This window comes from Antechinus flavipes, chromosome 4 (assembly GCF_016432865.1).
Source record: "Antechinus flavipes isolate AdamAnt ecotype Samford, QLD, Australia chromosome 4, AdamAnt_v2, whole genome shotgun sequence".
Lineage (NCBI taxonomy): Eukaryota > Metazoa > Chordata > Mammalia > Dasyuromorphia > Dasyuridae > Antechinus > Antechinus flavipes.
Window position 1 is genome coordinate 452,111,456 of NC_067401.1, and position 26,469 is coordinate 452,137,924.

At 46.9% G+C, this 26,469-nt stretch overlaps 1 protein-coding gene across 1 annotated transcript in view; it reads left to right on the forward strand.

Moving 5' to 3' along the window:
- SLC44A5 (solute carrier family 44 member 5) overlaps window positions 1–7,812 on the forward strand; it is a 244,435-nt gene extending 236,623 nt beyond the window's left edge. Inside the window, exons 22-23 of the mRNA XM_051996842.1 lie at window positions 2,337–2,421; window positions 7,266–7,812. Coding sequence (XP_051852802.1) covers window positions 2,337–2,421; window positions 7,266–7,369 — 189 coding nt within the window. The 3' untranslated portion in view covers window positions 7,370–7,812. The remainder of the gene's footprint in view (window positions 1–2,336; window positions 2,422–7,265) is intronic.
- The last annotated feature ends 18,657 nt before the right edge of the window (window positions 7,813–26,469 follow it).

Consider the following 26,469-nt stretch of genomic DNA (forward strand, 5'->3'; position numbering starts at 1 on the left):
CCATGAGGAATTGTTGTTTTAACACTCTTTGAGGCATGGAACCGTCTGTAGGTTAATAACTGAGGGTTGACATCAAAACTGATGCCCTTCCCCTGATGACAGTGAAATTTAGGGCAGAAGATGAGAAAGGAATCCTGGCTGAGAGCTGCTGATTGGCCACCCAGAAGCAGACTTGGACTCTATTTTCCATTGTTACTGTAGCCTTGGAATATATGTGTTCATTGGGGGTGGGACTAGTTGGGGGAGCAGTGAGAAGGTCATAAGATCAGAGGTCTCAAATTGAAAGGGCCCTTCGAAGTCCTGTAGTCTAATCCTGTCATCTCAATCAATCGATCATCTATTAAACATCTACTGTATACCAGACAGTGCTCAATAATGGTGATATCAAAACAAAAGTTTAAGCTTAAATTCTAGTAGGGGAGAGAGGGTTGGACTCAGTGGTCCCTAAGGTCCTTTTTAGCTCTGAATATTTGGACATATATGCAAGTACACACACCTACATGTATACATGTTTGTATGAATAGAGAGAGATGGAGAGACACAGAGAGATATCGAGATAGAAATATAATTATATATGTGCATGGACTTTTCACACACACACACACACACAAAAAAAAAAACAAACTGACCTAGTGTATCTGGGTGACCAGGAGAGGTACAGTCCCAGTTTAGAAAGAGACAGAAAGGAAAATCAAACTTGGGTTCCATGCTTAAAAGAGACAGTGGAGAGAGCATAGGCTTTGGGGTCAGAGATCCTGGCTTCAGATCTTCCCTCTGCCATTTATTGCATGTGACCTGGATCACATCATGTAACTTTTCGGACCTCACTTTCCTCCCTTATAAAGTGATGGAGTTGGACTCTCAGATGGTTTCTGAGGTCCCGTCTTTCTCTGGGTCAAGGGTTCTTTCCCTTCTACCACACATCATCTTTTATGTTCCCAGACCTTCAGAGATGCGACAGACCGGTCATTGCTTTGGTCGTGATCCTTGGTATCATTCAGAGTCATTTGTCTTTGTGTAAATTTGTGCAGTGTTCTTCTGCTCTACTCCCTTCACTCTGCATCAGTTCATACAAATCTTCCCATTTTTCTCTGTAACCACCCTGTCCGTCTTTTCCTAGAGCACACTGGGATTCTGAGCGTGTACTGAATCTCTCTCAGACTCAGTTCTTCAACTGTATAATGGGGAGAATAAGAATAACACTAGCACTTAATTCGGCTATTTAAGGATGAAATGAGATAATATATGAAGATGAAGAGGGTTTTTTCACACCTTAAAACACTACACACACACACACACACAGACACACACACACACACCTCCTTTTCCCCATTGGAAATTGCAAGATCAACCAGATGCCTCTTGGGAGAGACCCCTTCTTTGCAATGTCCCTTCCTTACACTAATCTGATGCAGAACTAATGGAGGGTTTATGGTAGCTTCTCTCTGTATTCTCCCCCTCCATGAGACATTGTGGTACAGTGGAAACACTACTGGATTTAGCCCCAGCATCTGAGTTCAAATGCCAGTTCTGCTCATTAATGCCTAGATGATGTTATACAAGTCACTCACCCTGAGCCACGGTTTGTTCCTCTATGAACTGACCTCTAAAGCTCTACATCTCCAATTGTTCTAATCTTATTCCTGACTTAAGTACCTGACTCAAGAGTAGAACCAAGTTCTCTGGAGGAAAAGGTGCTGAAACATGAAGAAAGAGAGAACTGAGACCATGGACTTCTGATTGAGTTCAGAACCTGGGCTCAAACATGTGGGAATCAATAGCATCTTAAGTCTGAGAGTCCAGTGGGAAATGACATGAAAATCAACTGCTTCCTTTAGGAGATGGAGTTTTCCCGAGAATCTTGGAACTAACCAAGCCAGGAATCTCCCCATTGAATCTTTTAGTCGCTCTATGTGGCAAGCAGAGAGTAGTAGGTTTTTTGAGATCCCAATCACCCAAAGCATCATGGGCCGAATCCATTCATTTATTCGTTGTCTCCTGTGCGCCAGTCTACGAGTTGCACAGAAACAGAGCTGAAACAGGCTTTATCCTCAGAGGGATTCCATTCTATTGGAGCTGAGGCACAGGACATGTATTTAAGCATATAAACTAGACATTTTATACCCATTTACACACACACACAACATGGGGGCCAATGACAAGTGAGGGGAATCAGAATAGACTCCCCAAAGCTGAGACCTCAGTGACTGACTGAAAAGCATTGATGACCCATTTCCAAGGATTCCTTCTGGATACATAGAATTTTGTACCTTTCCCATTTACCTCTTGGGATAATCTCAGTAACTCGTTTTCTGCTCTGTTCTATCTGCTTTCAGGTGACAATTTTCGGGTCTTACCTCATTGCCCATGGATTCTTCAGTGTCTTTGCAATGTGTGTTGATACCCTTTTCCTCTGCTTCTGTGAGTATCTGGCACTTGCTGTTTGATGCCCAGGTTGGGGGGGGTGTAGCTGGGAGGCCATCAAATAAATGAAGGCAAGAATATGGCCGGCCAACTCCTTGATTGTCGGCTTATGGACTTGCCACGTCCTGAGTACAAGGTCAAACTCAGGTTTTGGTGACTATGGGAAATTGCTTAGCAGTTTCCTTCAGCAACAGTGACAATAACACCCAGGAGTTTTGCCAAGTGCTGCCATTACTCTTGGGCTTCCTGGGGTTGGATCGGCTCAGCCCTTCCTTGTACTCTTAAAAAATGTCTTCCAATTTGTGTTCATGAATAGAATCAATGGATAAAAGGACTGGCCCTTTCTGCTTTCAGGATAGATTTTTCTTTTGTAGAGTCTATGCTAATGTCAGGTTCTCACTGATTTCAAAGTCATGTCGGGTCAGATTTTTCCTAGTATAACTTAATCCCCCAAAAAAGACTTGTAAGGAACTGAAGTTGGCTCAGTCTCTGTGCTGCCAAAGATCAATTCCTTAAGGATCTAGAAGTGCCCTAATCTTTCCCGGGTTAATTACTGACAAAAAAAGGAGGGGGAGAACCTCAGATACCTATATTTCTTTTTTTTTAAAGGATAGATGATAGGGATTGAATTTGTGATTTCATTGGCTTAGGAGATTCCCAACTGAAGAAAATTCTTTCTGCTCATTCAGATCATCAACTTAAAAATCTCCAAGGCCCTGAAAGGTTAAGTGAATTATGTAGGATCACATAGCAGTGAATGGGGGTCAGGACTTGAATCCATGTTCTCTTAATTCTAAGACCAGCTCTATCCACTATGTCATTTTCTCTTTTTTTGGAGCATGTCAAGATCACAAACTGAATCACTGTGTTAAATTTTTGCTTCAGAACTTAAGAGCCCCAAAGACCTTCTCGGTCGGTCACTTTTGTCACATTCAGCAGAACTAGGTGAAAGAACTTGGTGAAAGAAGAACAATTCATGATTTTATGATTTATTCAACTCGGCCGACTCCACAGATAATTAACCTGGTCTTTTCTGACTTCCAAGTGAAATGCGTGGTTTGACGGGATTGATACGATCAGCAGCCTATCAGTTATTGTTGTTCAGTTGTGTTGAACTCTTCATGACTTCAAGGACCCTACATAGCACCCATTCTATCCTCCAGCATCCCACAAGTCTGTCCAAGTTCACATTCTTTGTTTCCATATATTATCTATCCATTTTATCCTCTGCCATCCCTTTTTCCTTTTGCCTTTCATCTTTCTCGATATCAGGGTCTTTTCCAGTGGGTCTCGTCTTCTCAATACGTGGCTAAAATATTTACGTGTCAGCTTCAGTGTTTGACCTTCCAGTGCGCAGCATGAATTAATTTCTTTAATTTGATCTCCTTGCTGATTAAGGGACTCTCAAAAGTCTTCTCCAGCACCATAGTTTGAAAGTGTCAGTTCTACAGTGCTCAGCTTTCCTTATAGTCAAGTTCTCACACTCAAATATTATTACTGGGAAAAAACCCACACTTTTGCCTGGACAGACTTATCAGCATGGTGCTGTCTATGCTTTTTAGTGAGCTATCCAGATTTTCCAAAGCTTTTAATTTCATGGCTGCAATCACCATCTTCAGGGATCAATGATCAGCCCAAGAACATAAAATCTGACACTGCTTCTGTTTCTTCTGTATTTGCCAGAAAGTAATGGGATCCATTACGGTGCCAAGATTTTAGTGTTTTGTTTTGTTTTTAATGTTAACAGCAAGTCAGCTTTTGCACTTTCCTTTCACCCTCAAAAATCATCTTACTTACTCTTCACTTTCTGCCATGAGAGCGGTATCATCTGCATATCTTAAGAGATTCCTCCTGGTGACCTTAATTCTGGCATTTCTCATGATGCACTCTGCATATAAGTTCAATAAATAAAGTATCAACCTGCAGCCTTCTTGTACTTTTTCCAATCTTAAACCAATCAGTTGTTCCATGTTCAGTTCTAACTAAATGTTGCTTCTTGGTCCACGTACAACCTCCTCCGGAGACAAATACGATGATCTGGTCCCTCCATCTCCTTGAAGACCTGCTTCATTTTGTTATGATCCACACAGTCAAAGGCCTTAGTGTATTCCACGATGCAGAAGCAGATGTTTTGCCAGAATTCCCTTCCATTCTCCACAACCCAGTGAATGTCAGCAATTCAGTCTCTAGTTCCTCCGCCTCTTCAAAAACCAGCCTGCTTTTGGGTAATTGCTGTTTCCCATATTGCTGAAACCTAGTTTGTAGACTCTTGCTGGTGTGTGAACTGAGTGTAATTGATCCACACTTTGAACGTTCCTTCCCATTGCCCTTCTTTAGGACTGAGACATAAACTGATTTTTTTTGCAATCCAATGGCCACTGTCCAATTTTCCAAATTTGCTGGCACACTGAGTGCAGCGCTTTAGCAGCAGCGTCTTTCTGGATTTTAAATAGCTCATGTGGAGTTCTGTCATCCCCTCCACTAACTTGATTGTGAGCAGCTCTTCCTAAGACCCGCTTGACTTTATTCTCTAGGATATCTGACTCTAGATCAGCAACCACACCACTGTGGTTATTGGCGGTGCAAAGATCTTGCTAGAATAATTCTCTATTTTGTATTCTTGCCGCCTCTTCTTTCTCTCTGCTTTTGTGAAGTCCCTACCATTTTTTTTGGTTTTTATCATGATCATTTTTACATAAACATTCCCCCGATATCCCTTATTTTCTTGAAGCGATCTCTTGTCTTTCCTACCCTCTTGTTTTCTTCTATTTGTTTACATTGTTCTCTTAAGAAGATCTTCTCTCTCCTTGGATTTTCTGGAATTCTGCAATAAGGTATGTACACCTTCCCTTTTTTCCTTCCTTTTCACTTTCCTTCACGTATCAGAGAGAGACTCAAAGACGCCTCTTTTCTTCTTTGGAACTTACTGTTTCAGACCAATCCCTAGGTTCAGTTCATGCTGGATGGAGATAGGAACAGAGCTGAGTCACTGCCATGGAACGAATGAATATACAAAGAAATTCTTTGACGTTTCTTTTCCATTCTCAATACCTGTTCTTCAATTCAGGGGTCCAGAAGACTGGCATTTGGAAGTCCTGGGCTCAGTTGCTGAGTCTGTCTTGGAAGAGCTGTGTGCCTGGACTTAGGCTTGCTTATTCTGTTCATCTTGCCTCAGTTTACAGTTGGCATACTAACATTGGCTTAGGGGAGTGTGGCCGTAGAAGGAAAGCCAGGCATTCAGTAAGCACTCCTTTTGTGCTAGGTGCTGGACTAAGCCCTGGGAATACAAAGAAAGGCAAAGCTCCTTCCCTCCCGGACCGTGCCTTACAAAGGGCCAAGTTGCTGGTCAGGCTTGTGGTCAGAGGCAGCCCATGCTGAAAGGGAAGGGCTGTGTGAGCTGGAGACGAACCCAACCTGTCCCCCCAGTCAGAGTCACAGATGGAGGGGCAGAGGCTTTTGGCTGTGTTGGTCATTCCGGGCCTGTGGCTTCCCTCCGAGTGGCAGATGCCCCCTCCGCTGGAACCCCCGTGGCCCTAGGTGTGTTCGGCTAGGAAACTTGGTTTCCTTGGGCACTCGGTTGGGGCAGTCAGAATGGTCTTCACCCTGACCTCCCCCTGCTGACATCTCACTTAAAGAAATGTCAGCTCCAGAGGAAACCAGCTCCCATTCCAGCTTCAACCTCCTCCTTGTGCTGACTACGAATGGGTTTCCTTTTGTCTTGACAAAGAACTGGACTGGCCATTGTCCTTAGACATGACTGCTAGCAGACGGTCTTCCAGGCCGAGCCCTGATTGGTGAGACTGCCTTATTGTTATCCCCTGGGCTGCCAAAGAGCATTGCAGGCGTTTTCAGAAATGCCAGATATTGCAGGACCCATCTCCAGACCCTCAGGCTGTTGGGCTGGTACCACGGCTTCTGTCTCCTCCCCGTCCCCTGTCCTGCCCCGAGCCCCGAGCCATACCCACACCCCCAAGGGTCTGAGACTCCAGAAGCCCACGGGAGGAGACGACTGTGTGCCAGGAAGTTGAAATCAACTGATGACGGGCCAGAAAGAGCACGTTCAGCTTGCGTCCTCTGCACAAGGTCATTTACAGACTCAAGAATGTACTTTGTGTAGCTATTAAATCATTATCACATTTGAATATTCAAATAACACTGGAAGAGCTATTCTGACTGTTCTAATAATGGCTGAAGAGCATCCCGGCATAGTGGATAGAGGGCTCGCTGTCGGAGCAGGGAGAACTGGGTTCCAGTCCTGCCCCAGTCACGAGCTGACCCTAGAGACCTGAGGCCCCTTAACAGTCTGCCCTGGGAAGTTGCAGATTCCGGGAGACGAGTTCTTCTCTAGGAGTTTCTTAGGCCAATGAAGTCACAGGCATGGGACCAAAAAATCACCCCAGAAATCCCCAGCGGAACAGCTAACAATGTAGATTACTTACATAGAGTAGAGTAAGAATATAGAATAACATTAGAATCAGTGGGGTGCTTACTGTGTGCCCGACACTGAGCCCAACAAGCCCGTGCCCCTGGATTCCCACAGCGCTCTGGGAGGCAGGTGCTAGGACCGCCCCTTAGACACAGAAGTGACTTGTGGAGGGTCTGGGGCCGGGACCGCCCTCTGATCTGCCCCACCCCAGGCCCGGAGCCCCACGAGACGCCACAGTCCTTGCCCCGTGCCCCCAGAAGCCCACACACTGTCGGGGGAGTGCCTCAGTGACGGAGCTGTGGCTAAAGCACCCTGACCTCACTTCCTAACGTTGGTCTCTCTTCATTTTCCCTGTTTTATTCTTGGCTTTAAAAACGTGCTCCCGATCCCTCGCGGCCGCCCGCTGCCCCTGCAGGCGAAGACCTGGAGAGAAACGATGGAAGCCTGGAAAGACCCTACTACATGTCCCCTAAGCTGCTCCAGATTCTGGGCAAGAAGCAGGTCACGCAGGAGAATTAAGGGCCCCCACACAGGGCCGCCACCGCCAAGGAGACCACCAGGCCGCGCCAGCCCAGAGTTAGAACCCAGGCTTTGAATGACGGGCAGAGAGCGCCCGGTTCCTTGGGAGGCAGAGATCTAGGTGCCAGCAGCCGCTGGGCAAAGAAGGGCTTGCTTTGAGGCTGCTGCCCTCCGGGGACCACTGGGGAAACGCCAAGCACTTTTTTTAAGAATAAAACGTATTCTCTAGCTTAAAGTTTTCATAACTTTTCTAACTCAGTTGGCTTTTTCCCCTAGTGGACCTTTGATAATCTGTCTCTCTGTCTCTGTCTTTGTCACTCTCTCTCTCTCTCTGTGTCTCTGTCTGTTTCCTCTCTCTCTCCTCTCCCTTTCTTTCTCTCTGTGTGTGTCTCTGTCTCTGTCACTCTCCCTCCCTCTCTTCCTTCCTCCCTCCTTCTCTTTCTCACTCTCTCTTTCTCTGTGTGTGTTTCTCTCTCTCTCTTTGCCTCTATTTCTGTCTTTCTGTCTATATCTGTGTGTGCCTTTGTCTCTCATTCTCTCTCCCTCTTTCTCTCTCTTTGTCTATATCTCTGTCTTTGTCTGTCTCTATGTGTGTCTCTGTCTCTTTCTCATTCTCTCTCCTTTTTCTGTCTGTTTCTCTTTCTCCCTCTTTCTCTCTTTGCCTCAATCTCTTTGTCTGTCTCTGTGTCTCTGTCTCTCATTCTCTCTCCCTCTTTCTGTCTCTGTTTCTCTCTCTCCCTCTTTCTTTACCTCAATCTCTTTGTCTGTCTCTGTGTCTCTGTCTCTCATTCTCTCTCCCTCTTTCTCTCTCTTTGCCTCTATCTCTGTCTTTGTCTGTCTCTGTGTCTCTGTCTCTTTCTCATTCTCTCTCCCTCTTTCTCTCTCTTTGTCTATATCTCTGTCTTTGTCTGTCTCTGTGTCTCTGTCTCTCATTCTCTCTCCTTTTTCTGTCTGTTTCTCTTTCTCCCTCTTTCTCTCTCTTTGCCTCTATCTCTTTGTCTGTCTCTGTGTCTCTGTCTCTCATTCTCTCTCCCTCTTTCTGTCTCTGTTTCTCTGTCTCCCTCTTTCTCTCTTTGCCTCAGTCTCTTTGTCTGTCTCTGTGTCTCTGTCTCTCATTCTCTCTCCCTCTTTCTGTCTCTGTTTCTCTCTCTCCCTCTGTCTTTACCTCAATCTCTTTGTCTGTCTCTGTGTTTCTGTCTCTCATTCTCTCTCCCTCTTTCTGTCTCTGTTTCTCTGTCTCCCTCTTTCTCTCTTTGCCTCAGTCTCTTTGTCTGTCTCTGTGTCTCTGTCTCTCATTCTCTCTCCCTCTTTCTGTCTCTGTTTCTCTCTCTCCCTCTTTCTTTACCTCAATCTCTTTGTCTGTCTGTGTGTCTCTGTCTCTCTCTCATTCTCTCTCCCTCTTTGTCTCTGTTTCTCTCTTTCCCTTTTTCTCTCTCTTTGCCTCTATCTCTTTGTCTGTCTCTATGTGTGTCTCTGTCTCTCTCTCATTCTCTCTCCTCTTTCTGTCTCTGTTTTTCTCTTTCTCCATCTTTCTCTCTCTTTGCCTCTATCTCTGTCTTTGTCTCTGTGTGTGTCTGTCTCTCATTCTCTCTCCTTCTTTCTGTCTCTGTTTCTTTCTTTCCCTTTTTCTCTCTCTTTGCCTCTATCTCTTTGTCTGTCTCTGTGTGTGTCTGTCTCTCTCTCATTCTTTCTCCCTCTTTCTGTCTCATTGCTTCTATCTCTCTGTCTTTCTATCTCTGTGTATGTGTCTCTCTCTGTCTCTGTCTCACTCTTTTTGTCCACCTCTCTGTCCCTCCCTTCCTCTCCCCCTTCTCTCCTCCCTCTTTTCTAGTAAGTGATATTTGTAAAGGATATTCAGGCAATTTCTGAAAGCACTCCAAATGTAGACCCCATTAGCCATAAGAAGATCAGCTTCTAGTTAACCAGCATATGGTCCAAAATGTGCAGATGTGGCCCGGTGGCCATGTTCTGACCATCTAAGCCGGCCTTCCCCTTTAAATGGTGATGGAACTGTGTGCCGATGGTGCCCTAGGAAGTCCACTTCAGTGAGATGTTCAAGTCTTCGGAAACCGTCGAGGTTAAATGAGACTGGGGGCTCTCAGCGGAAGCTGCCTGGGGCTCTCTGAGGCAGCAAGGCTGTTTCTGGTGATCTGGGCCCCGGGGCCTCTGGTCTCCAGCCTCCTTCTGTCTGGGGGACAGCTCCAGTGCTGTGCCTGTTTCAGGGTCCTCTCTCTCTCTGTCTTGGCCGCGGACTCCCGCTCCCACCTGGAGAAGAGCATCCTGGGGCCGGTCCGGAGGCCCGGCCGCGGCTTCTCGCTCACCCTTCCGTACCTCTCCATCGGGCACCCTCTGTGCCTTAGTGCCTCGGTCCGCTGAGTTTGACGGCTGCGCTGGCCCTTCTTTCCCCAGCGTGGGGCCACCTGTCTCCCACCAGAAGGATGCTCCCGGCCCACGCAAACTCCCGTCTCTCTCCTTTACCTGCCAAAAGGCAGCCTGCCTTCCTTCCAGAGCCTGGGAGAGGAGCACTTCCCCTCCTCCCTGTGGACCGAGGGACAGTGGGGGTGCTCTCCTAATCACATCCCTGCTCATTTTCTGAAAGCCGGGCCTAGTGTGAGCACAGCGGGTAGCGGGGCAGCCATCGGCGTCCTCTTGGCTGTAAAACTAAAGCCGCGGGAACATGGCGCATTGGGCCAAACCCAAACCGTGTGGATCTGAACCAGGGCCCATCCTGCTTGGACACAGAGAGGGAAAAAGGCTCTGGTGATTTACAAGCTGATTTAAATACTAAGAGAGCAAAGTTGCTCGGGAAAGGCGGGAGACCCAAGCTAGAATCTTGGCAGAGTGAGGCTCTGGGGTCAGTCCCGACTTTCCAAAACTGAAGCCTTCCTTTGTTGGGTTCTAGGTTAGCGTTCCCTTTCCTCAGAGAACAGCTTGGCTGCCCACAACTGAATGACTGAAGGAAAGAACTGTGATAAAGGGACATTCATGGCCCATCCTCCCACAGAGAAGGGCAGAACTATAACTAGACATCCATGTCTTTGAAAAGAGGGACTCACACCCTCAATTTCCTCCTCCTAGTGGAGACCGAGGCAGAATCAGACGCCGCTGAGCAGAGTGCTCAGAGAACTAGGGCATGAGACTCCCAGCCATGGGGTTCAGCCCAGGGAGAATGGATGTGGGAGGAGGAGCCCGACTGGGAAGCAGCACCCACAGTTAGCTTCCAGTTGTAACTAGTTCTGGCTAACAGGTGCTAAATTCAGTCCTTATGTTGCCAAAGAGCTGCAGGTACTATCAGAATTCTCTGACTTGAGCACCCTAAGGCAAAGCTCTGACAGCCCTGCCTAGTTTCAGCTTTTGTCCTGGTCACCTCAGGAAATTTTTCTCCAAGGTGCTACAGCTGAAGACAATGCTTCTCTTCTGAAATGGCCTTTGACTCACTGCCTTGAGCAAGCTCCATCTCCATTAAAAGTATCCCAGGAATTGCCCAGAGGGCGTGGGGGAGTGAGAGAGGCTCTGGTTCATTCCCCCTTGGAGGACCTTAAAAGACTGCAGGGAAGGACCCTACGGACCAGCGATCAGCGCGCTCCTCGTCTCCCGGAAAGTGAGGCGCCGTCTGGGGTCCCTCCCCGCTCCCAGTCCGTGACGCTCCAAGCTCCTCTGGCTTCCTTCCTCCGCCACTTGCCATCTGGGTCACCTGTGGATGCTGACCGCTTCTCTGGGGCCATGTTTCCTATCAGCAGAGTGAGAGACTGCAGCCTGTGGCCAGAGAAGGCTCCTCCGGCTCCACCAAGCTCTGGGTTTCCCCTGGGTTCCTACTCTCCAGCCCAGGGCCCGCCTTCTTCAATCAGCAGCCCAGTGGATGATCACAGGGTCTGGTCAGGCTCTGGGAGGGTCCTGCCTCGGGGTGGGCAGGTGCAAGGATCAGTCAAGGCCAAGGGGTGAGAAATGGGCGAGTGGCTTTACCCAGCCTGGAAGGTCTCCCCGAGGCGGGGGCAGAAAAGCGAGAGACGCGTCTAGGAACTCCTTTGCAGGCTGGAACACTGGCAGTGCTGGGGCGGGGGGCACGGGGGCGGTGCAGGAGCTTTTGATTAAGGCAATCAGCTGATTAAATGGATGCTCAAGAGGTCTCAAGCCTGCAGGGATTGCGCCTGGCCAAGTTTCCGAAGGGAATTTTATTTTTTCCTAATCATAGACATAACAAAAACCCGGAATGTGGCTGAGCATCTCTTGGCCACTAAGCGATGCGCTCTGGGAAAGGCTTTCTCCCTCTGAAAGTTTCCATTTAACTGGGACGCCTCCTATTCAAAAAGAAACCGTCCTTTGCTCATCATTTCTTTGTACCCACGCAACCTGCGGAATATAAATGAGCCTCTCGGAGAAGGAAATTTCGAAGCCATTTTCTTAATGAAGCAATTAAGGTAATAACCGTGGAAAAGGGAGGGAGGCCCAGCAAGCGCTTTCAGCCTGTCTGCGAGGAGCCCCCCACACTTCCCCCACCATTTCTAAAGGGGCCCAAAGAGCCGAGGACAAGGGTTAGCAGGTTGGTTCCGAAGGAGCCCGAGCGACCAGAGCGCTGGCCGGAAAAAGATCCTCGCGTGAAAGTGACTGCGGAGCTTCCTTTGCCTTTTAGAATTGGGTCCACGCAAGGAGCCCCGGCTGGGCCAGGGCCCCCCCCCCTCCCCCGTCGCCATCGCGCCAGAGGGCTGTTTGCTCGCCCGGTGTTCGCAGGGTGTGGACGCCGACGTTTGCTCTTTTAAATAAAAGCAAAGCAAGTTCGGGGCAGCTGCGGAGCAGGGCACGGCAGGTGGCAACCGCGCCCCGCGGCCGCTTTGCCCGAGACTCGGTGCCGCTCGCCCTCTAGTGGAAGACGTGGGAAGAAAGCAGAGGGAGCCCAGGAGGGACCAGAGTAAGTCTGGGGGAGACCCGGAGCCGGCACCGGAGGGAGAAGACCAGAAGGGGACCCGGGAGATGAGCTGCTCCTTCGCTGGCCCCCGGCAGCCCACTCGCGCGGGCCCCCATCCCCTTTTGGCTCTTACCCGCGTGTTTGGTACCAAAGCTTCCATTGTCCCGGGCAAAGCCATTAGGAGTCGCGGGGCGATGGTGCAGAAAATGGAGACTTTCTTTACTAACGCAGGGTGTCCGCTTGCAGATCGCCGAAGGCTGCGGGGCCCAGGGGGAAGACGCTGAGCCCTTTGGGAAGGATGGATCCGGATGGCCCAAATCCCGGCTTTTCGGGAGGAGATGCTAGGACACTAGTGAGCCCCCCACTCCCAGCCCCCCCCAACCAGAGCAAACCCCGGAGGGGTCCTGCCCACCCCCTCCTCGCGAGGAGAGGCGAATGCCCCCCACTAGTCAGCCAGCCTCGACTGCTGCCTCTCTCTGACCAAGTGCCTTACCGGCTGCCCAACGTGACCCCGCTTTTACGGGCAAGTTTACAAACCTTGGAAAAATGCAAAAATTGCGACGGTTAGTCCCGTTTTAAGCCTTTTTTTCCTTTTCGCTCACTGGTCGCGAATCAATCGCCATTTCGCTGGATTTGAACTCGCCGCGTGGTACAGAACGCTGTAGGGAACACGCAATTCTCCTCATGGCCAAGGGACAAGCCGGAACATCTGGTCCTTGAGGGAAAGAGGTTCCGAACAATCCTCTGGGTTTCGTTTGTTTGAGACGCAGGGATCACGGTGAGGGTGTCGGGATTTGTGTTCAGGGATTTGTTCTTTTTCTTTGAGTAGCAGTAGTACTAAGCCTCTGAAAATGTGCTAGGTCTAATCCTGAGGTTCTCGGTCTACTACTGAGACCAGAAAGGAAAACTTCTAGTGTCTTAAAGGGAAACTCTCCCCCCTGGAAATGTCACACTCGCTTGGAAAGAATCCATTTTTTTTCGTCACCAAACTGTTTACTCTACCGCCTGTCATTTTCTAACTTTTGATATAACCGCTTTACTTGTACTATGCTGTTAATATGTATTGTGTCGCTACAACGGGGAATGTCATTTCTAATTCAGATTGAAATAATTTTACTGGTACTACTAACAATAGGAAAGTGAATTCCGTCTGTTCTGTTCCATCTGTTCTTCCTTGCCAGGAGAAGGGGCCACGAAACATTTGTCCTAAATAAATACTTGTCAATCACATCGTAGTGATTTATGAAGGTTTGGGGGATTCCTAATAAATTACGACCTGTCTCATCTAGAATCACATTTCTATTTCAATGTGATTTTAGATAACCTCACACCAAAAATAAATGAACGTGAGCGTGGGACCGGCTGAGCTCTATCATCCGTATGCTTCTGCTGTGCAGAAATATTAGGAACATCGATAACCGAAATGTTTACTATTTAATGAAATTTGTTGTTATTCGTTGCTTTAAAATGATTTGTTTTTCTTTTAATAAAGATTTAAATAAGAAAATTTTCTTTTTTCTATACTTTTGTATTTTCAAGTTAATAAAATATAGGTTCTTTCAAAACTCTGAAATATTATAGCTTTGGATACCAAACATCCAGATGTTATAGAACACATGGATTTGTAAAAGATAATTTTGCATGATTTTCCATAGGCTCTTAGAGGGGGGGGAAATGTGCAGGGTAATCATTACACAGCAACATTAAAGTAAAGAGAGGATTTTTGACTCAAAAGATGTGCATCAACTACTCTATCCTAACTTAATAATGAAGAGCTGAGCCTCCCATTTTCTTTCCATCCAAAGTTAGTTCATTCTGCAAAGAGCCATAAAGTTTTTACTTGGAGTTGGAGGGGGGTTTTCATTTGTTTTATTGTGAGCATTTAGAATGGGCACACGAAATAAGTCACCTTCATCGACGTTGGCGAACAACCAAATCTATCTATCCAATGCTCATTGGATTTCTCAAAAGTGAGTCACATTTGACCCGGGAGATACCAACTAGTTATCCACTACTTCGAAGAAATATTGCATTGGTTTTTAAGATAGACAGAATTCAACTCCTATAATCCAGATGATGATGATTAAAGGACCAGAACCTCTTGTAGTGAGGCTGTTTCCTGTCCCTGGTCTAAGAGGAACGAAAAAAAAAAAAAACCTCACTTTCATGGATTTAGATCAGGAATCTACAAGAGTGTATTTCTAAGAGTTAATGTGATCCACCCAATGAATCTGCACCGAACATTTTAGTGGACGATTTCAGGAGTAACACTGAAGTCATCTGGCAGTTTTCAATGTAGTTTCAACTGGTCCAAATCCAACCCAAAGGTTACTAACATTGGTCACTTAAGTTTTATTCAGTCAAGTAGACTAGTTACTGTTTAAGGAGCAAATAAGCAATCTGTCCTCTGTGACTCTCACCATCACTCTCACTCTGACAATGTAGGAAAATCTCCTGAGTGACGCTCCAGACAAGTGGGCACCCATTCTTTCCTTGAGAGGGGGAACTGCCGCCTCCCAAGCCACCCTCTTGCACTTTGGAGCCGCTCTAGTGGCTGAGGATGCTTTCCTGATACTCAGTCCAAATTATACTCGTCTTCCCTTCCCCCTTCATTACTTCTGATTCTGAGTCAAACAGAATGGGCCTTCTCTCTCAGGTCCTTGAAGGCAGCTCCCAGCTCTCCATATTTCTGTTCTAAACATGCTAAACATCTGGCTAATTCCTGAAAGAATATAGATTATCTGCAGTGTACAATTCACACATCTAGAAAGGAGAAGCTTGGCAGACAGTCAGATGCCAGCAATTAAGCAAATAACAATGTTTTCTGTCTCCTGTTAAATGGCATTAACTCTGCGAAACAAAACTAATCAAATATAAGCATTTAGCCAAAAATGAAGGGAGTGATGTGCCAACAGGATTCATGACTGAGTCATGGATTAAATACATCTGTCTCTATTTTATGCTCTCTTGCATCCTCTCCAAAGGAGCTTCACATTCATGATGGAGGGCGAGGGTGGGTGGGGGACGTTCTCTCTTCCTTTCTCAGATCCCAGACATTCATTCTCTCTCCCCCTCTCTCCCTCCCCTTCTCTTCTTCCTCCTCCTTCTCCTTCTCCTCCTCCTCCTCCTCCTCCTCTCTCTCTCTGTCTGTTTGTGTGTGTGTGTGTGTCCTCTCTCTCTCTCTCTCTCTCTCCTCTCTCTCTCTCTCTCTGTTTGTGTGCTCTCTCTCTCTCTCTCTCTCTTTCTCTGTTTGTGTGTGCGCTCTCTCTCTCTCTCTCTCTCTCTCTGTTTGTGTGTGTGCTCTCTCTCTCTCTCTCTCTCTCTCTCCTCTCTCTCTCTCTCTCTCTCTCTCTCTCTCTCTCTCTCTCTCTCTCTCTCTCTCTCCCCTCGTCCTTTTCCCTCTCTGCTTTCTCTCCTCCTCTCACTCCTCTCATAAAATTTTATTAAAGATCAGTTTTCCATCATCTCTGTTTCCCAGTGTTTCAGTCCCTTTCCTCATCCTACAGAAGCAAACCTTATAATAAAAAAAGGAAAAGACCCGAGCCACTCAGAAAGCTTGGGTCTCCTGTCCAGCTCCATCTATGTCCTTGTCGTTGCTGGCTGCACTCTGGCTTCTGCCTTTGCTCCCTCAGCTGAACTTGGTTTCTCCAGTCAGGAAGGAATGGAGGGGCCTTTCCTACCTTTTCTTTAGGATCCGGTTGCTCGGGATAATTCTGTTGCCGGACTTTAAGAACCCTAACAACTAAATGATAGTTTCAAAGGCAGTCCTTCCAGGCCTTTCTAACATTTTCAGATGAGACTTAGAAGCTCAAATGGGTGCATATTCCCCAAAGAACAGACTTTCCAAAGGTCTCCCGCCTCTCCAATTTAAACTGGATATTCTGTAATCCAAGGTCGAGGAGGAAAGGGCTTGAGCAGGGTAAGTGATCAATATGGGAGAGGACCATGTTTGCTCCCTGCCCCACCCTCGCCAGTCCCAGGGAGCTACCTCCATAAGCATTGGCTGGCAGAACGTGTGGGGGTTATTTTCAGGGTGTGGGGGCCTTAGTTCCTTCCCATCTCCTCGCTAGAGTTCCCGGACGACATTTTCTATTCTTGTCATCTTTTCCTCCCCGGAGTCCGCAGTGACTGACATCAGACCTCCTCTTGACTGGCTGGAAGTGATTTCACAGAGATTTTCCACCTCCCTCCTCCTCAGCCAAGGTCTTACCAAATGTTTCTTCCCTTCCTTTAACTTTCAGACCGAAGCCAGTTTGGGGAAGTTGGGAAATTTGGGGGTGTTTCTGTTGCTCTATCCATATAGACTGATACTTAGTCACAGGGACCCTTCATTTACTATGACTCAGTTGCCCAACTGCCTATTTACCAATGGATCCTCATCTCAGAGGCCTGGGACTACGGTCTTGCCCTCAGACAGCAGGGGTTCATTGAGTCCAGACTCGGCAGCTTGGGAGTGGGGTGAGAAGGCTGGCTCCTGCCCAGACCTCCGGTACATCCAACAGAGAAAGTCCTAATAAACGAGAGAAACTGAGGATAACAAAGAGAGCTGGCAAGTAATTGTGGCTCTTCCATCTCTTGGCCCATTGACTTGTAGCAACTTTGTACCAGTAAAGAGAAAAAATGCAAGAAAAAGAAAAATGTCCCTGCGGGGAAGAGAATTATTTAGGGTGGAAATTATAGGTACTGAAGCCTAGTGACGAGTCATGGTGAAAAGAAAGGAGAGTTTTATTTATGGTGGAATTCGGTCCAATCTAATGAGGTGGTTTTTGTTAAGCACCTACTATGTGCCAGTCAGTGAACGAGATGCTGGGGGCACAAAGGCAAGAGCCAAATAGACTTGAGCACCTTGCATTTCTGTGCACTGAGGCAGCACAAGGCAATCTGGTTCTCTTGTGATGGGGACCCAAACCCTGCAGGAGGTGCCCAGAGGAAGGGCCGAGCAGGGAGCGCTTGAAGCTGGCAACATTGTGGTGTTTTCAGGTCAAGTGCTCTTCATCGCCGTGTCTCCTCTTCTGCTTTTAAGTCCCGTGACAAGCCGTGTTAAAGTGACCATTTGGGAACGGCTCGAGCTTGGTGGAAACCCAGCCTAGAGCAACTTCAAATGCCTCAGCACCAGGTCATGGAAAAACTGCAGCATGGGAATCCAATCCTGGCTCCAGTCCCCAAACGTAAGCATGAGAACGAAGTAAAGAGCCCGGAAGTGAGCCAAGTACAGCGATCCACGGGAACGGGAGCCTCCATTCTCCATGGTGCCGGGGCCAGACCTGTCATGGTCAGATGTCACCCTTAGGTTATGTGTGGATGTGTCTAGTAGCAGTTTTTCAGGCAGTCAACAGACCTTTGTTATGTGCTCATTCAGTCACTGTGCTAAGGGCCGAAGATACAGATAAAAAGCAAGACAGTCCTTGCCCTCAAGGAGCTTACGCTCTAAAGGGAGAGGACAGGACCCAAGGAGAAGGTGAAAAGGTGGGGGAGCGACAGGACTTCTCAGTGTTGTGTGTATCTGTCCCTGCCGCCAGGGCTCCCTACAGAGAGTCAGACTGACCAAAAGCTACAGCAAGATGGCAGACGGGGCACCATAGACTCAGATCCCCCTTGACTTTCCATTAGATCACTCTGTGAAGAGAAAGCTCGGAATCTTGGCAGCTGCCGGGGCTTCCCTGTGATTGGTCTACATGGAAGGAGCAGGGATCTACAGATGGGGAGGTGCAGCTAAAATTCAGTTCCATTTCAGAAGTCTTTGGTGATTAGACAGTTGCTCTCTGAAGCCCAATTAGTCATTCTTTTACCTGACCAAATGCCGCCATAGTCCCAGGTCACGTCCTATAATAAACCCCCCGTGTATTACGGGCGGTGGGTAAGTGGAGTTTATTATTGTGTCAGCTGGAAACCTAGTTATAACTCAATTCACTTCACCAATGAATGACTGAGCTAAATTGGGATTGTTGGTTGGTTCTGTGCCCTTCAAGGACTGAAACTCCTGCCAGCGAGGTCCAAATTCCGTGCACTGAGGCAGTCCGCGCTCCCTCCGTGTGAGTGTCCGCAGAAGTCACATAACCTAGTCCGCAACTGGGCTAGAATCCGTGGCACAACTTTCTTGGGAAGTGGCCATTTCTTTAAACTCTCCAGGAAAAGGGAAAGTCATAATCTACAGGGAAATTAATGAGCTTGGAGGACATACCTGGAGCCCTTTGTGGCTCAGGTAAACAACCCACCAGCATTTACTAAGCTCTTTACCTCTGCAAGCCCTAGGGATATAGATAAAAGTGAAGGCGCCCCTGCCTTCCAGGAGTTTCTAGATTCTAACAAAGGAAACAAACCATTTTCAAACAGGACTAGGTGAGGCACTTGGCGCTAACAATGGGTCAGATCACATAACCAGATTTCCACTTTCTCCCCTATAACTCAAGTTCCAGCCTGAAGTTGAGATTGTGTCCCTCCTTCTGGGGTTCCCGAGGTTGCCATGATGAGAATTCTCAGCATTGGAGCTCACCATCTCTCTGAGACTTTGTAGTCCTCAAAATGGCCATGGTGGAACAAGAAACACATCCCCCTTTTGCTCACCTGCTGATGGACCAGCCAGCCAGCCTGGTCCTCCATGGCCGGCCTCCAATTTGTTCTAAGCTCCTCGGTAGTTTGCTGCTGGAAAGGCTTTCAGGAACCCACAGCCCCTTGCCCGAGCCCGGAGGAAGCAGAGAAGGTCACTAGGTCACAGGTAAAGGCTTCTCTGGTCCTTTTCTCAGACTCTTTTAGTATCGGCCATGACTGAAGCAACATGGAGGTCCTGAACTGGACTGGGAGTCAGGAAGACCAATGCCCAGGAACATGGCTGCTGGAGGACCTTTGCCTCACTTGGCTTATCTGTAAAATGACTTTCATGACTTTCAACTCCCATCAAGCTCTAGATCTCTGATCCTATGTTGACACTAAGAACTCAAACATCTAATACTGGAGACGTTTGAATAGACTCTCACTCTCAAGTTCAGCAAGCTTAATATTTATCTTCTGCCCATCAAGAAAGTCTTCTGTAAAGTGAAGATTTTCCACTCATGCCCTAAGATTGGAGTCTGGAAGTTTTTATGCTTTCCTTCCTCTCGTCTGGAGAAACACATGAGACTGAAAACTGAAAGCCGAGGCGAAATGGTCACCGCGGTTCTTTTGGAGACTCTTGGATGGAAGAGGTCATTCTCTGTGCCTGGAGTGATCTCCCTTCCCCCCTCCTGAACCCTCACTCCCTTTAAAATACAGCTCCATCCACCCTTTTCACACAGAATCTTTCCTCGTGCTTGCTAGTGCCCTCCCTCCTAAACTACTCCCTATTGGAAGGATATTTGTTCTCCATGGACCAGTTCTATGTATAGATGTTGTCTCCCCCGGGGGAGGATGCCATCTCCTCAAGCTCAGAGACTGGCTTATTGTTTTTTGGCACCTCCAGCATCTCGAGCAGTAAGCTTGGTGCATAGCAGGTAGATCAATGATTGACAGATTGATCGATCATATGGCACATGGTCTACTAGAGGCACTGAATGATGCAGTGGGTGATGCAGTGGGTGATGCAGTGGATGATGCACTGGGTGATACACTGGGTGATGCACTGGGTGATACACTGGGTGATGCAGTGGGTGATGCACTGGGTGATGCAGTGGGTGATGCAGTGGATGATGCAGTGGGTGATGCAGTGGATGATGCACTGGGTGATACACTGGGTGATGCACTGGGTGATGCAGTGGGTGATGCACTGGGTGATGCACTGGGTGATGCAGTGGATGATGCACTGGGTGATGCAGTGGGTGATGCAGTGGGTGATGCACTGGGTGATGCAGTGGGTGATGCAGTGGATGATGCAGTGGGTGATGCAGTGGATGATGCACTGGGTGATACACTGGGTGATGCACTGGGTGATGCAGTGGGTGATGCAGTGGGTGATGCACTGGGTGATGCAGTGGATGATGCACTGGGTGATGCAGTGGGTGATGCAGTGGGTGATGCACTGGGTGATGCAGTGGGTGATGCAGTGGATGATGCAGTGGGTGATGCAGTGGATGATGCACTGGGTGATACACTGGGTGATGCACTGGGTGATGCAGTGGGTGATGCAGTGGGTGATGCACTGGGTGATGCACTGGGTGATGCAGTGGGTGATGCAGTGGGTGATGCACTGGGTGATGCAGTGGGTGATGCAGTGGATGATGCAGTGGGTGATGCAGTGGATGATGCACTGGGTGATACACTGGGTGATGCACTGGGTGATGCAGTGGGTGATGCACTGGGTGATGCACTGGGTGATGCAGTGGATGATGCACTGGGTGATGCAGTGGGTGATGCAGTGGGTGATGCACTGGGTGATGCAGTGGGTGATGCAGTGGATGATGCAGTGGGTGATGCAGTGGATGATGCACTGGGTGATACACTGGGTGATGCACTGGGTGATGCAGTGGGTGATGCAGTGGGTGATGCACTGGGTGATGCAGTGGGTGATGCAGTGGATGATGCACTGGGTGATGCAGTGACTGATGCAGTAGGTGATGCAGTGGGTGATGCAGTGGATGATGCACTGGATGATGCAGTAGGTGATGCAGTGGATGATGCACTGGGTGATGCAGTGACTGATGCAGTAGGTGATGCAGTAGGTGATGCATTGGATGATGCTTTGTGTGTCCTCCTCTGTCACTTCAGTTCACGATCACTTCGATTTGACCCAGCTTTGGCTTAAGTTCAGGGAATCTCAGTCCACTTCCAGATCCATTTAAAGTCATTAGTTCCAAGCATCTCTATCCATTTGCTCAGCACTATCTTGTTGCTAAGCCTTGCTTTTTGATCTTGTTTTAGTCAAATAATAAGAAAAACGCTCCCATTGTTTCCTGAGGATGAAGCCTTCCTCACCGCAGCTTACATTTCCTAGTTTTTCAGCTTGGGAGTTGGAATTTCTCTTCGATGGAATTAAATTTCTTAAAGGGGGATCAGAGAGCCCAGCTGTGGTTGGCTCTCAGGGTCCTGACCAGGACCCTCATCGGGTACCACCTGTGCATCCTTTGTAATGCATCTTTATGAAACGTGCTTCAGATGTGTTTCCCTCAAAGGCAGCTCCTGGCACAGCTCCTCCGAAATAAATCCGCCCAGCTGGAGACAACTCGTTTTAAGGGTGGGGTACAAAGGAACAGAGATGGCTTTCCACAGATCTTTGTTAATGTCATTTGAGGGAGGGGAGGGGTTGCCTTGATTTTCCACACATCTGACCAAGGCAATTTCCTGTCTTGGCTCCCCTTCCATCTTGCCGAATCCCAAGCTTTCTCCTCCGAGTTCTTGGCCCGTGTCTGCAGGCGATCGATTTTAATTTTTCTGCATTCAAGCAAGCAAGTTTTTGCCATTTGGAAAGGAATCTGGAGCAGCGTCAGGAGAGCTGGGCTCTAATTTTCTCCAAACGATAAAGTTGAAAGTCTCTCTTTTGCCTCCTTTGCTATTTTCTCATTCGCTTTTCCTTTTATTCTTCATTATTTTCATATCTCACTTCTACTTTTAGAGCAAATTGAGTAAATCTATTCATGCCTACAGGCAGGTAAATGGGGGGATCATTTTCATCTAGATGACATTTTTGAAAGCAGAGACGATAGTCCCACTCTCCTAGGACTGTCTCCAGTTATTGGCTATATTTGAGGTTTAAACCAGACGCGCTTGTAGTCAGAATCAGCTCCTGAAACTCCAGGAAACATAGGAATGTGGTATAATTCCCCCTTCCTCGTTAATTCTTAGACATCTTCATTTTGCTCCTGGTGCCATCATCCAATCAGCAACACGGTGGCAACTATGCCAGACCCTTTGGCTGAGAATCCTTCATAAACCCTAGCTTCCAGTTACGCTGGGGCCTTGAGCGATGAGTCCATTCTCTAACCTGTCATGTCCCTCACCTAGGAGGCTGCCATTGGTATGGGGAGCTAGGCAATGGAGGTCAAGCCCGACCCTCCCCCTGAGGGCAGCCATCCATATCCTCTTATATACTCTGCTTAGCCATAGCCCCCCCCCCCACACTGTGCTAACTCATCACTGTCTCCCCACGTCATGCCATTCCCACACTCCGCCTCCCATTTGTATTTTAGACAGTAGAATCTTCTGTTCCCCTTTGAGAGGACGTAGCAGTACTTCCGTATGCAGAAATAAATGGGGCAGATGACCATCGGGGCCAGTTTGAGTACAACCCTACGCCTTCTTGTCCGAGCGTGGCTGGAGCATGGACTAAGCAGCCAGGGAGCATCCCCACGCACTAGACCGTGAGCAATTCAGACCTTCATTTAAATCCAGTCTCAGAAACTTGGGAGCTGGGTGACTCTAGGAAAAAACCATTTAATCTTTGTTTGCCTTGATTTCCTCCTCTGTAAAATGACATCATCATTCCATCTCCCAAGGCTATTGTGAAGATAAAATGAGACATTTAGAAACCTCAAGGCTATATGTATATACATACATATAACAGCGCATATTTATTTATGCTGTTAATATTTATGTATGTATATGTATATATGCTATTATCATGATATGATATTCTACAAGTTGGATGAAAGATTCTCTTAAAGATGAATGGGACTGGGATTCCACTTGTTCTAAACCTTTAGCTTTTTTTAAGGTCATGGACTCTGTCCCACTTCCGGCAGGGTGGTTAAAAGCTATGGACTCTTCCTTTTCAGATTTGGGTTTTTAGATTCGAACAGATAGGATTCCAAAAGGAAATCATTTATTCGGAAGTAAAGATTTCTTGTCATCCAAGTTTCCAGAACTCCTGGTTAAGAAGCCTAGATCCAAACAGGTACCTACTTAATATGAGATATGAAAATGATTATCCATGGGGGAAAGAACACATGATTCCTTGAAATGATGCAGAAGACTGAATAATGGGAAATAAGAATGTTTTCTTTTGGGGGGAAATAGAGCAAATTAGGAACGGTCAACTTAATTAATGCTGTCTAACTTCGAAAATTCTTGGCAGTCTTTCATAAGGAGTCAGAGGGGACATGGGGCTCTCAAAGCCTATGTCCTTGGAACACAAGCTCTGGAGCGTTCTGCCATGTTGGAAATCTTAAACGCTGATCTTTGGGACAGATTGAGCCTGAAGGTTGGGGACTATCCAAGCGAAGCTGAGAGGGGTTCAGCATTAGGAGTCTGCCAGGTCTTTCTCCATGGTAACCTGTAAAACAAAGACAAATGTATTTAGAGGGCTCTCGGTCCTCTATCCATGTGTTCAGTGGCTTTCAGTTGTGTCCAACTTTTTGTCATCCCATTTGAGGTTTTTTTTGGCAGAGACACTGGAGTGGTTCGCCATTTCCTTCTCCAGATAATTTTACAGATAAGGAAACTGAAGCAAGCAGACTGACGTGACTTGCCCATACCTAGTAAGTGTCTGGGGCCAGATTTGAACTTGCAAAGATGGAGCTTCTTGACCCTGAGCCCAGAGCTCTGTGCACTGAAGTGTCCCTAGATGCCTTTAGTCCTGTGCTGCCTCCTTTCATGTTAACAGTGATGGTGGGACAGGGGCAGAAAGCAGCTTGAAGGCATCAAGAGTCACATCATTTTAGATCGACTATCTAAATCGTCATTCAACAAACATTTATTAAGCACCTACAGTATATTAGGCACTGGGGATTCAAGGACCAAAAAAAGAAAATGGAGGAGATCAAAAAACCTTATAAACAACCTGTTGTCCAAATGTGAGATCTATCTGGTGACCAGTAAACCAACATAACTGGCACGTACATAGCATTTTAGGGTTGGCAGAGGGTGCCTAGGCTATCTCGGTGGATTCTCATAAGCCTTTCAGGTTGGTGCTATTGTTATCCCCACTGAGGCAGCTAGTGGTAAAGTGATTACAAGTATCTGAAGCTGGATTTGAACTGAGGTTTTCCTGACTCCACATCTGACAGTCTATCCCTGGGGACATTCTATCCCGGGGGACATCTAGCTGCTTCTTAGAAGAACCTGAAAACCCTGATACTGATATTCTCATGATAAATGAAGCCAGGAAGCTGTAGCCAGATGGAAAAATTGGTGGAAAGTTTTCCTGGGAGAAGCAAATTAAGGCACCGGCAGTTCGTTTCAGAAATGGCTGTTAGCTTGAATTTGTTCTTTTCATTTTGTCGTGATCAGGGAGAGTGTCGGCCAGAAGACTCTCACAAGAGCAGCTTCAGCTTCTGCCCAAACTAGGACTGGAGACGATGAAGAGGGACCGAATGGCACGGAGGACCCGACGACATTCTGGGCACCTTGGTCACAAAGGACATCGATTAGCTAGAGAGGAGCTGAGAGCCCTGAAGTCTAGGTTACATGAGGAACACGTGGAGGAACTAGGGGTGTTTAGCCTAGAGATGGGAAGAGTTAAAGGGCCTGAGAGTCATCAGCAAGTGTTTGAAAGGTTCTTGTGAGCAGAGATGGACCGATTCTGCTCGGCCCCTGAGGACAGCAACAAGAACAATGTAGTTCTAGGCTCAAGGTTCCCTACTTTCAGAGCTATTCGATGGTGGTATGGGATGCTTTGAGACATATTGGGTTCACCCTCAGAGGTCTTCAAGCAGAGGCTGGGGCCATAGGTCAGGTAAGTTATGGTGGATATAACTTTCTTTGTTTTTTATGAATGGTATTTTATTCTTTCCAATTATGTGTAAGGATAAGTTATAACATTCATCCTTTTAAGATTTTGAGTTTCAAATTGTTCTCCCTCCCTCTCTCTCTTTCTTCCTTCCCAAGACAATAACCAATCTGATTTAGACCACACACGTACAATCATGTTAAATATATTTCCACATTTAGAAAAGAAGAGCCAGAACAAAAGGTAAAAACCATGAGAAAGAAAAAAAAAACAAAAAAAGTGAAGAGTCTGCTTTGATCTGCCTTCAGACTCAGTCGTTCTCTCCGCACACGGTTGGCATTTTCCATAATGAGTCCTTGGAATTGTCTTGGATTGCTGAGAAGAGCTAAGTGTATCAGAGCTGCTCGTCGCACTCTGCTGCAGTTACTGTATACGGTGATCTCCCGGTTCTGCTCATTTCACTCAGCATCAGTTCGTGTAAGACTTTCCAGGTTGTTTTTTTCTGAAATCTACCTGCTGATCTTCTCTCATAGAACAACAGCATTCCATTACATCCGTTTACCACAACTTGCCTGTCCGTTCCCCAAATGATGGGCATCCCCTCAAAGTGCAATTCCTAGCCACCCCAAAGAGAGCTGCCATTTTGCCAATCATTTTGCCAAGGTGGACGCTTTGCCCTTTTAATGACCTCTTTAGTATACAGACTTGGTATTGCTGGATGGAAGGGTATGCTCAGGGTGGTTGTCCTTTGGGCATAGTTCCAAATTCCTCTCCAGAATGGCTAAATCAGTTCCCAACTCCATCAACAATGCATCAGTGTACCATTTTCCCCACATTTTCTCCAACATTTATCATTTTCCTTTTCTGTCATATTAATATCTGATAGATGTACCTCAAAGTGGTTTTGATTTGCATTTCCTTAATCAATCGTGATTTTTTTTAGCATTTCTTCATATAACTATAGATAATTTTAATTTCTTCATCTGAAAACAGCCTGTTCATATCTTTTGACCATTCAGAGAATAATTTTTTTATTAAAACTTTATTTTGAAAATATATGTGTAGATACTTTTTAATATTCCCCCTTGCAAACCTTGTGTTCCAATTTTTCTCCTTCCTACCCCTTTCTCCCTCCCCCAGATGACAAGTAACCCAATATATGTTAATCATGTGCAATTCATATATATATATATAGTTCCATAATTATCATGCTGCACAAGAAAAATCAGATCAAAAAAGGAAAAATGAGAAAGAAAAAATGCAAGCAAACAACAAAACAAGTGAAAATGCTATGTTATGATCCACACTCAGTTGCCATGGTTCTATCTCTGGGGGCAGATGCTCTCTCCATCACAAGACCATTGGAACTGGCCTGAATCATCTCATTGTTGAAGAGAGCCACGTCCAGCTGAATTAATCATCATATAAACTTGTTGTTGCCATGTACAATGATCTTCTGGTTCTGCTCACTTTCCTCAGCATCAGTTCAGGTAAGTCTCTCCAGGTCTTTTTGCAATCATCCTGCTCGTCGTTTTTTATACAACAATAGTATTCCATTACCTTCATATACCATGACTCATTCAGCCATTCCCACTGATGGGCAGCCACTCAGCTTCCAGTTCCTTG